The following is a 12,076-nucleotide window of genomic DNA, read 5'->3' as shown; positions in this document are numbered from 1 at the left end:
GCCTTGCTAATGACCTAATTATTCTTTTCAGGTGTGGTGCAGCAGAGGCACATCTAAAAGTTGCAGGACAGCGGCCCTTGAGGACTGGAGTTTGACAACCCTGTCACGAGAGGACCCAAATTTGGGTCCTCTCGTGAATGACAGGTTAAAACCATGACAGCAAGTTAACTTGATAGGTTTTACTCCTCTGTCATCCCATTGATGCAACGCCATGAGATCTTAATACAAACCCAGCTGAAAGAATCAATGCTGTTTTTCTGGTTTTGTCTTATGTTTTATTTTTTACTTATTAATGAATATGATTTCAACTGTAGCAGAATAACTTTCTTCAAAACAAATTTAAAAAAAGTAAAAGTTCAGGTTTTGCAAACAATTTACAAGACAAATTAGACAAACTGTAATTACAGCAAATGTAACTTTTACTTTCCACCCTGTGTGGCAGAACCAAAATCTATATTTTTTCCACATTGTGAAGTGTTTCTAATTTCTGTGTTATCCATAGAGGTAGTCTACAGTAGAGTAAAATCTTATGATTTTATTTGGTTCTCACAATGAGCCACTGACGATTTTCGCCATAGTACCAGCAAAAATATAAAACTATTTTCACTCCTGACTGAACCACAAACAGGTGAGTGTCACTTTTTGACTTGAATTGCAGAAATTAAAGAACTTTTCAATGGTATTTTAATTCATTAAAAATAACTTTTAAATAATATCTTCCTTTTATGTTGTGCTATTTCTAAATATTTTGTTTTCAAAGCTCTTTCTGGATCTGGATGGGTAAAACCTTTCTTGTATTTTCCATACTTTACAAATTATCAAAACGTTCTTGAATTGTTCCGATCAGACTGCGATTCCAAGAAGCTTCTTGGAATCGCAGAAAATACTTGAGTTTCTAGAGCTGATGCTTTTATTTCCCTTTAGTGGAAATGAAGAACAAAAGAGAAAATCACCAAGTGAAGTCACAACCTCACAAGGATAAAGAAAAAAAAACATTTGCAAGAAAAAGAACAGAAATTATCTTGATTTTCATGGAGAAAACTGCAAAGGACAAAATGTCTTCCTCAGGTTTATATGAACTATACATGTTTTTCTACATACCCATTTGTGTCCATCTCTCCTCCTCCTTCCTCATCATATGTGACCAGCTGCTCATGGATCTCACCATTGTTCTTCATACTGGCCAAAGAATCCTTCTGGTAATGTTTCCTCATCACAAACAGGATCACTATCACTGTACAAAGGAAATAAATATTAATGTCTTTTGGCATTAATCATTGCAAGAAGAAAATCTGAAACAAAAGTGCAAATATCTGAATCTAAGATTACCATCTGAGAGACAGTAATAAATGTAAATAATGCATTTGGGTCTTGACTGAAAATGTGAAACATATGGTGCAAAAGAAAAGATTACAGGAAAGATGTTGATGATGTTAGAGCCACAGAGAATGTAAAATGAGATGGTTAGAAAGCCAAAGCAAAATGAGAAGTAGGCCTTGAAACAAGTGGAACATCAGCAAGAGGATAACAGGAGGAAACCTGAAAGGAACAAAGTCAGCCAGACTCCAGAAGAAACAATCTGCACAAAGGGAGAGGAAAGAGGGAGTAAACACAAGAAAGGAAATGAGTAAGAAAACAAGGTGGAAGAGGATGAGTCAGACAGAGAGAAAACTCAAAACAGAGGAGCAAACAGAGAGAAAAGGTTCACAGAGGTTGAGGTACAGACAAGGAAGTGAGAGAATAAAGAAGAAAAACATTACGTTAAAGAGCAAAAAAACAAAAAAAACAAGAACTTTACAATTATTGAGGAAACACACAATGCCCTCTGTTCATTCTATGGCGCTATGATTCAATTCAGTTTGCTGTTCAATATGAGCCACTTGTCTCTAAAAATCTTTAGTAAAAGAATTGACTAAAAATAAAATTATAACTTGTCCTCTATTAGGGGTGTAGTGATACAATAATTTCACGATACGATATTCTGATCACGATATGATATATATCACAATATCCGGCAAACAATATAATTCCTTTGATTCAATTTTACGATTTTCTGAAAGATTTTAGAGGAACAGAGTAATTTTAGTGACATTTTGTGTTTCATAGAGTGGATTTAATTAGCTGAAAACTGATTAAAAGCACCAACTACACAATACCTGACTCTGATTGGACAGAGTCTTAGAATCTACAGCTGGACAAAATGAATCAAAGATGTGGTGAGAAAATTTGTTTCTGTCATTTAATTTATGTGGATTTCACATAAAACTCAAAGTTTCAACAGTGATCCGATAGCTGAGTGGGGAGATTATCAGCCTCTGTAAACTCTCAATATGCAAATGATTGTACTTATGTTTTTCTTTTGGACATACTGTGGCTGCATTTTGGTCCTTGAGTCACACAATTTTATAACATTAGCATGAAAATGAAGGCAATACTTCATTCGCTTGTATGCAATTTTTGACAAAACATCATAGGTCAAAACAAGATGCCAAAAAATGTATGATTGTGTGTTGGGGGGTGTGGGTGGAGGAGTAAAAAAAGGTCTTTTGGACTATGGGGAAAAGGCTTTTCTACCTTGACTCCCGGAGTTAGCCATGGCTGTAAGGTGTTTACTACTATCTGCTGGGAGAGTTGCTTTGCCTCACCCCGATTGACTCCTGGCAGTTGCGCAGCACCGCCTTTTCCCTGGATCTCTGAGTAGCTGCCTCTCAGACTGCCAGGATCTCATCGTACTCTCAATCTCTAATACTCTTTGTCAATAAGAATGATTGATCCGCCATCGTCATCATGGCAATCCTCACTGTGCCCAGACTCCTATGGAGGACCAAAACTGACATAAGAAATAAAAGCATAAATATATATTTAGTTTTTCCTTGTCCTTACACGAGTTTTCTGTCAAGAAATGTATATATTTTCTTTTTCATTTCCCCTAAACATGCGTTTTTGTCAAGAAAAGTAGATATTTTGTTTTGTCTTTTCCTTATACAAGCCCTCCTTTTGTCATTGCCTCCTCTCTTGTTTCTGCTTGTCCTGTTTGTGCTTGTCCTTTTTCTGCTTCTCCCTTCTCTGCTTGCTCTTTCTCTGCTGCATCGTTATGTTAATAAGGAGGAACCAACGTCACTGCGTCAGACATTGTGGGGCGTTTACGTCTTGCGCAGTCACTCTGTGCCATCTTTACAGCCCACAGACCAAAACAAACTTTATCCCGGTGGTTTTATTGTGTTGCCGACTGCAGTGAGGTTAGTTTTGAGTTGGATATTGGATATTCCAATATCCGCCGAGCAAGCGGCGTTTAGCTCAAGGTTGATCCGATTTATGAACGCTAATTTCAGCCAGCCGTTCTCTAGCTCCCTCCTCAAGCGCTCGGAGGTTCACTTAGGGACTGTCAACAAATTTACAAAACAAACACTCCTGTCCAACAAATGTTAATAAATGCCTTGCCTTGTGACCAACTGATACAAAAAGTGGTAATTCATCCTTTTGCATGATACACACTACCCTCTATTAAAATGTCAAGTCATATTCAATATTTTAAATAATTTTAATATTAAATATGTTTTTCCGCAATATTGTGTGCCACATTGAATAGAAATCAGTGTGTTATTGTTGTACTAAACTGGCACATGCATTTTATTTTGTTACCTATTTGTTTAGCTTAAATTTAGCATTTCTCTTCAATAGCTTCTAGGTCAGGTGACCTATTGAGTTAAAATCAGTGTGAAAATTGTTCTACCAGTCTATGCAGATGAGGTACACTCATTTTCCCCAAATTTAGATGTTTTTAAATCTTTTATGTTATTTTATATTTATAAAAATATGATTGGTGTTTAATAGCTTACATGTCATGTGACCCACTGTCAATCAAATTTCATTTTTATAGCACAATTGAACAGCAATGCATTTCAAAGTGCTTTACATAATTAAAAAAACAAAGTCATGTAACATAGAATCAACAATAAAAACATTACATTAAGACATTAAATTTGTAAATTGATAATGTTTCGAATACAACTCTAAACAGGTGGGTTTTTAGTTGAGATTTAAAGGAAGTCAGTGTTTTAGCTGTTTTACAGTTTTCTGGAAGTTTGTTCCAGATTTGTGGTACATAATAGCTGAATAGTGCTTCTCCTTGTTTGGTTCTGGTTCTGGGGACCAGACCAGAACGAGAACCAGAAATTCCCAAATTCTGGGGTTTATGTCTGCTTATTTCAAAACAACTACAAAACAAAAACAAGCCCAAAAGCGCAACCCGCGATTCATTATATTTGCAATCGACTTTAGAAAAAAAACAAACCGCTTATTATAAGTGGACTTGGCGACTAAACTCAAAATAGTTCCTGTTTTTCCAGCAACGAAATGTGCATCTCCCTCCATTGTTTACATTTCTGTCACTACTGATACTGTTGCATAGAAACGTTGGTTACTCCCCAAGACGCGTAGAGGAAATACAATTAAATTACAAAAGAAAATAGTAATGTACAGTAATGCAAAGTGATTTCAATAAGTAAGTGTAGTCTGACTACTGGATTTGAAATAGCAACACATTAGATTACTCGTTACTGAAAAAAAGAGTTCTGACATCACTGTTCATAGTTAATGCCAACATTAACTGACTATGAAATTGATGACTATTTTTTTCTACTTCTAATATAAACAGGCAAAGAAGTCACTCAGAAATGTTTTTCCACCCCAGGCATCCGGTCCCAATCATCATCATATTATGATATTATTATTATCATAATTATAATATGTATTTTGTGAGATTTTTTAGATGTATATGTTTAGAGACAGGTGCGAGCGAGGCAGCTCTTCACTACATTTTCTACTTATTTTTGAATACAAAAGTAAAAATGTCTTATTTTAAAAGGCTTTTATTTTTAAATTATAATCAGATGTGGTTGATATTTTCTGGTTGTCTTCTCGAGGTCTCCCTCTGTCATCCAGAAGTGAGAGAAGTAATTGGAAACAGAGTTTTTCAGCAATGGGCATGGCAACTTCTGGGGAAAAAAAATAAAAATGCCTTATTTTAAAATGTTTTTATTTTGGAATCATACATCAGATCTGGTTGACATTTGCTGGTTGTGTTCTAGAGGTGTCTCTCTGTCACCCAGAAGTCAGAGAAAACCCTGGAAACAGAGAGTTTTTAAGCAGTAAGCATGGCAACTTAGGGGGAAAACAGTAAAAATGTGCTTTTTTACTAGGCTTTTATTTTTAAACTATACATCAGATAGGGTTGATATTTTCTGGTTGTGTTCCAGAGGTGTCCGTCTGTCACCCAGAAGTGAGAATAGTCACTGGAAAAAGAGTTTTCAAGCTATAAGCAGAGGAACTAAGGGGAAAAAAAATAAAAAGCTGCTTTTTAAGTAGGCTTTTATTTTGAAATTATACAGCAGATCTGGTTGACATTTTCTGGTGGTGTTCCAGAGGTGTCCCTCTGTCACCCAGAAGTGAGAGAAGTCACTGGAAATAGAGCGTTTTTAAGCAATAAGCACGGCAACTTAGGGGGAAAAAAGTTAAAATGTCCTTTATTAATAGGCTTTTATTTTGAAATTATACATCAGATTTGGTTGATGTTTGCTGGTTGTGTTCTAGAGGTCTCCCTCTGTCACCCAGAGGGGTGTGAAAGCAGCACGTAAATGGGTGTACCATAATGTCTTGAGCTGTCGCGCACATGAATATCTTGTGCAGGCCGGCTGTTCAAAGAGCTGGCTTGCTTTACCGCAGTACCTGAACTTACCTGTCCGCCCTCCACTGCAGCCTCTACATCGCCAACAAAGAACTTACTCCGTTAAGATCTTACATTGGAACCCGGATCACTTCAAGGACACCTACAAAGAGATCAGACCCTGGAAACCACTATATTTCCCCCCTGGCGAAAGTCTACATTCAAATCAAGTAAGATCATTCTAATTCTTGTCAAAGTTCCATTTTCCGACAGCCCTCTAACTCATCATCTATTTGTCACTACTCTGCAGCGTACAGACAACCCTGGTTGCTAACCCCAAGGACCAGACTCACATAATCTCACTTTTCATTTTTGTTAAAATAAACTTTATTTATCTGATTATCTGTTCTTCTGGTGGTGTTCTGTATGTGGGTAAAGAAACTGCAACCCAACATGACAGTTTATGCTTGGTGTCATACATTACATTAAGCTGCCAATGGATATAATGCATGGCACTTTCAGGTATTATATGCCAACTAGTTTCCCTAATAAAGTTTCCTTTAAAGAAGAAAGTCATGGGATAGGCTAATTACCAGCCTATCCATGCTAATGCCAGCCTATCCATGCTAATGACCAGTAGAGGGAAAAAAACAATTAAGCACTTGACCATTTGCGTTAGCATCCTTCTCATTTCCCAAAGCGGCCGTTCGGTTACCATTGGTGGTTGCTTAGTTACCAGTGCTGGTCTGTGAGCAGGAGCCTCTGTCTGCTAGATAGCCTTAATTTTGGCGCTCATACACACCATTAAAAAGCTTTCATGGTTTATCATCAGCATTGTTCACAGGTTGAAACAATATTTTAAGTAAAACCCTGTGATTTAGTCAGATTAAGAAAATGATGCAAATCAAAAGATGAGTCTGGATAAAAAGGATGACATTTTCACTGTTAAGAAGATCTGTGACTCTATCAATCTGAAAATGCATCAATTTAAGACATGAAAGCAAGTTATTACAAATATTACATCAGAAACGGGGCGAAGATGCATGATTTCCCAAAATACGAGACACGGTTCAACAAGCTTCTTTTTTAAAGTGAACCTCTTCTAAGTTTATATTGCTGGTGAGCAGTTCTTCATTGTGTCCATGGAGAATAAAACTAAGCAAGCAGGAGGAAGGAAGAAAAGAAGAAAAGAAAGGAAAGGAGGGAAAATATGGCAAGCAGCTGCTGAGTGAAGAAAGAAGGCAGAGAGATTCCTTCTTTCGGGTGAGCAAATCAGGCACAAGGACAGACGAGGAGGAAAAGAAGGAAAATGTGACATTTGATTGGGCCCCAAGCCTCTGTCCCCATATGAACATCGAACTCTCTCAGCATTAGCCACAGCTCTTGGCTGAGGGAGAGCGGACTGATTTAAGTTTGCATGGGAAACCAACAGATTAATATTTTACAACACATGCTTCTCAGTTTAATAAGCTGCAGATATCAGGCTTAGAGGCTTAGAGACAAGAGAAAGTGATGGAAAAGACGACTGAGAAAAATTTCTGGGTGTCAAGCCTGACTTTATGTGAGAAAATGTGTGTGTGAATGGCAAATTACTTTGTGGCCAGACAGAATTATCTGTTTGGCCACAAAGGGCATTAAATAGTTAATCTGGCTTGCTTTTGGGCTGTTTGATAAAAAGAGAAGAAGACAGAAAAGAGTGGTAGAAGAAGAGACACCCTCAGGGAGAGAGGAAGAGAGAGATGAATAAAAATTAAAGAGAAAGGATGATAGTGAAGGAGTGAATTAATAGTTAATCGGTTGGGTGTTTGCTGGTGTTTGATAAGCAGATGGCACCTAAAGAGCTGATAAACTTTCCTTATTACCACTCCTATTCTTCCACTGTTTTTCCCACAGTTTTCTCTTTCCAACCGCTTCCAAACCATGTCGTCTTCTTCTGTCATTTAGCCCGACCGATCGCACCTCAACTCTTTGCCTTTGGCGTGTCTTTCACCTTCTGCATTTCCCCAGATCCATGTCTGCATAGATGTGTTTCTCTCTCTGCCTCCATCCCTTTTTTAACTTCCTTGTCTCTTTTCCTTCCGTCTTACGCACCACTCATCCTGGACCCCTCACGTCTGTCCGACTGTCTCCATTGGGCCTCTGATTTGACATGACAAGTGTCTCTTTTTCTCCATGAAGAAAAACGAACAGTGGGTGAAGGTATCAAACAGAGTCTTGAGCTCACAACCACAAGCATTATTTTCACATCCGTCGCTGTATTATTCATAAAACCAACAACTTGGAGAATGGGGTTTGGTGCACCAAAACCCAAATCATTTATTGAATCTATGCTCATGTGCCAATCGCTTAGCAGTGCATCAATCGCTGCTGCTGCTTTATGGATTTCAGTTTTTCAGTTGAAGCTCTAAACTTTAGAGTGATAAGTTATTAAAAAACACTGTGCCACCATCATCCTTCCACTTCTTTCCACCACCAGTAACATCCAGTCACTGATCACATGACTCGTGTGATGCAATAAGTGTTTCCACTGTAGTTTTGGGAAACATGCTAATTTTTACACAGCCGAAAAGTGTGAGTTTTTTTTTTTTTAATTGGTGCGTTTTCCTTAACAATTATTAATTTTAGTTAAACATAATAAATTATTTTCATACTTCCAACTTGTGCAGCCATATGGGCAGTGGAAACACAGCTGCTGAGATTCATGGAAATGTTCTCCAAATTTACATCAAATAAATTTCCTAACATTCTCCACAGGACTATTTTGTCCAATTAAAAGAGATATGCAGAAACATAGGTTATATTAAAGAAAAAATAAAAATGTACAAAAGACAAAAAGATTCATACATGAACCAAGAACATAAATCCAGACTTACCCAGTATGGTCAGTATGCACAGCAGTATGGCAATCAGGGCGTGGACGCTGACCCCCATCCTCTGCATACTGGCCTTACACCTTGAAAAAACTCGCTTGGCGTCACACTGGCATAACTGAGACAAAGGAAGGAAGCGTTTGGTTCTTTCTGTTGCCTACTCCTTCAGAAGACATGTTGGACATTCCCCTTTCATTCAAAGCAAAGCATAAAGGAACCTTGATTTGCAGTTTGGTGATGCTGCTCATGAGAGGCTGGCCTCCATCACTGATGCGCACTTCCACACTGTAATCACTGGAATCCTCCAGGTTGAAGGGGCCCTCCTTCACCAGTAAAGCAGCCGTGTTATCTGCACAAGATAAGTGGGAACACAAGTAGTTAGCATCCACATCAAATGCTCTTTGGTCTAGGGCTGATTGGCAGCACTAATTATAAAGCCAATCAATTAAAAATTTTAATCAATAAATCTATCACTATGATTTATCACAATCCATCACTACACTAACTTTGTAAACTTGAAATGTAAAAATGCACGTTTTCCAAAATTGCTTTATTGCCTCAAACGAAACGATTCAGTTTTCCAGGTTTTCATATTCAGGAAGCTTTAAAAGAAATAATTTTGTTTCAATCTCTAAACTGGTTGAGCTTCCATTGAAGGATAATTCACCGTTACAAGGTTGGCTACATGCTAGCTTGGTTATATCCAAACATTCATCATGGTGGTTTTTAATATCAAATTTACAGCCGAGTCACCAGCCTCATTCAATCATTTTTCTCTCACATTTGTGACTCTGCATTGCTGACCGCAGCACAAGACAGCGTACCGCGCTGCTGTCAACTAAGTAAGACTATTAGAGGCTTTTAAGTCAAAACAGGTAACAGGTCAAAACATAATGCCTGTTTCTCTGCATTATGAAATATAAACACATTAAAGTTTAACACATTAAACTTTATAGATTAATCACATGTGCTAACGCATTAGCATTGGCAGCCCTAGCTGCAATGGAACGAGCCAGAGTTACTGGCGCTGAATTCGGACAGAACAGGATTGTGTGTTAGGATCCATTTGCCATTCATTGTGAATTGTTGCTCTATGGAGGAACTAAATTGGAAGGAAACTGTCAGACATACAGGAGAAGATAACTGTAATCAAGGCTTTTAATTCATTTCAATCTGACAGACTTCTTTGTAATGTTATAAATTCAGGGTTTCACAGGGTTCCATGCTGGGACCAGATTTGTATTCTGAATCCAAATTTAACAAATGTGATGAGATTGAAATACATTAGTTTTGCTCTATTGAATCAAGGACAGTCTTCAGCCCTCAACTAACAATTCTCAGTAAGGTCTGAATGAAAGTGTCACTTTATTCCACTATTTCATTTAGATATTTAAAGAATAAACAAAACATGATCAAACTATTTGATCACATTGCTAATGCATCATTGTAATTATTGATTGGAGACAAAGAACTTCACCAGTGCATGTTAACACTTAAAATACAAGCTTGTTAAAAACATTTGTACAGAGGAAACCTTAACTGAGTGAAGAAACGATAGAACCAGTGTCTATCAACCCTTCATACCATCACTCTTCTCTTTTTGATCCGCCTCTTGTTCTGTTTGATTTTCGTTCTTAATCCCATCTGTGAGGATTGTCCTTGTTGCCCTCTGGAGGTTTCTTCTCCTCTATCTCATTACTCATGTTTCTTTTTCCTTGTTTGTCCATCTCACCCTGCCTCTCTGGTTCTAATGTAGCGAGCTGCACACAGCAGTCGTCATGCTGTTACTGAAGGTTGTTTATGACAGATTTAAAGAGGTGGCAGACGATTAATTTTTCAGGAGCTTTCACTTTGAAGGTTTTTGCGTGTTGGGAGCGTTTGTGGATATTTTTGAGAGGAGCTCCAACAAACAACTACAGTCTCTTTTCTCCGTCTTCTTCACCTTTCATGTCTTTTCAACAGCTGACATTTCGATTTGATTTTCATGAAGTCTGCCTCACAGCTATTTTTTCCTTCATGTAATTTATTTTTATTCTCTTCATCCCATCCCTCACAGTCCCTCTACTAATTTATTCCTTCACTGTCTTCATTTTTTGCCAACTTTTCCTCTAATATTATTCTCTTTTGATATTCTTCATTAATGTCATTCTCACACAGGATTTTTTTTTTTCTGGAATCATGAGTAGAGACTTCATTTTTATCTTTAACTCTGGTGTTTATTTTTCTTTTAATGCTGTTTTTTCCCCGGTGCCTCCTCTCATCTACATTTCTCTCTGTTCTCCTTTCATGTCTTTCTTTTGCTCTCCTTTATTCTCCTCTTCCTCCATCACCTTCACAAGCTAGCTCCTCCAGGCATGTGAAGACTGGAAATGGATGAGTGTTGGGCTGGAAAGGATTGTTTATTCACTTTTTTTCTCTGTTTTTCTTGCTTTTAGATCTGATCAAGTTCCACTTAAATTAAATATTAACTCTCTGCCTGAATCTTTCATCTGACTACCTGAGGCTCTGAACATTTAAGTCATTTGGGGCAATGTTTTCAGATGAAACGTAATAACCCAAAATGCTTTCAATTTGTGTCCTATTATGTTTAAAATGTGCTTTGCAAAGGTATTCACACCCTATGAACATTTTCTCATTTTGTCACATTGCAATTCAAAACTATTTTGTTGATGCTAATAGTAAAATGAAAGGAAAATTAGAGATAATTTTGTCTTAATTTTTACAAATAAAAATCTGAAATGTGTTGCACCCACTTTAGTTTGATAACATTGAATAAAAATCCGGGTAATCACTAAAGAGCAAATAATACCAGACCGGTCAGGGTAACTAAGTGTAAAGCAGATTAGGATTAAAACAAAATTCAAAATCTAACACTTTTCAGTTCATCTGAAAATTAACTGAACCATCTCAGTTCATTTAACTTGGGAATATCAATACAGTGTAACACCACACAATCAAAACCTGCTGGGCTATGCTAACGTAGCAGGAAAAGGCAATGCAAATCTACTTGTTTACTGCAATTTGAACAATCCGACCTGAGCCACGTCTACACCTGATGCTAATTCAAATTCATATCCAACTGTTTCATCTCCAGTCTGAAGGTCCTGTCATATTTATTTTAGTTCATTGATGTGAGATATGCATCATAATTGTGTACCAAAAGTCGCTGTAGAATGGGATGAAAATCATATGAAATGATGAAAGACGTTCATGTCGCCACTCATGGTTCCCATTGCACATCCTTTTCTTCTCTACACAAACTGCAGCCAGTGCTAAGGCAGCAGAAGTCATGTGATTATTTTCGTATCTTAACCTCTTTTTAAATTCTCCAATGCTAAAGGCAGAAAATCTCATTATATGGGAAGATTGAAAATCTCTCTCTGGGAATATAAATGATTTAAATGTCAGAAGCCAAACCAGAGCTTCAAATCAACCAAACACCGACTGCAACAAACAAACTATACTGCAATTTTTGGTAACACTTTATTTGAAGGGGGTTGAATAAGACTGTCATGACACTTTCATAAACATGACATAACAC

At 37.4% G+C, this 12,076-nt stretch overlaps 1 protein-coding gene across 1 annotated transcript in view; it reads right to left on the bottom strand.

The window, feature by feature from the left end:
• Positions 1-310: 310 nt before the first annotated feature.
• Positions 311-12,076, bottom strand: part of cdh5 (cadherin 5) — a 39,683-nt gene continuing 27,917 nt past the window's right edge. Inside the window, exons 11-13 of the mRNA XM_015022574.1 lie at positions 8,754-8,884; positions 8,539-8,653; positions 311-1,234 (exon numbers count right to left, since the gene is read on the bottom strand). Coding sequence (XP_014878060.1) covers positions 1,080-1,234; positions 8,539-8,653; positions 8,754-8,884 — 401 coding nt within the window. The 3' untranslated portion in view covers positions 311-1,079. The remainder of the gene's footprint in view (positions 1,235-8,538; positions 8,654-8,753; positions 8,885-12,076) is intronic.

This window comes from Poecilia latipinna, unplaced genomic scaffold (assembly GCF_001443285.1).
Source record: "Poecilia latipinna isolate Pla-1442-1.1 unplaced genomic scaffold, P_latipinna-1.0 Scaffold3049, whole genome shotgun sequence".
NCBI lineage: Eukaryota > Metazoa > Chordata > Actinopteri > Cyprinodontiformes > Poeciliidae > Poecilia > Poecilia latipinna.
The sequence above is the reverse complement of the archived record's forward strand: the minus strand, read 5'-3'. Positions and strand labels throughout refer to the sequence as shown.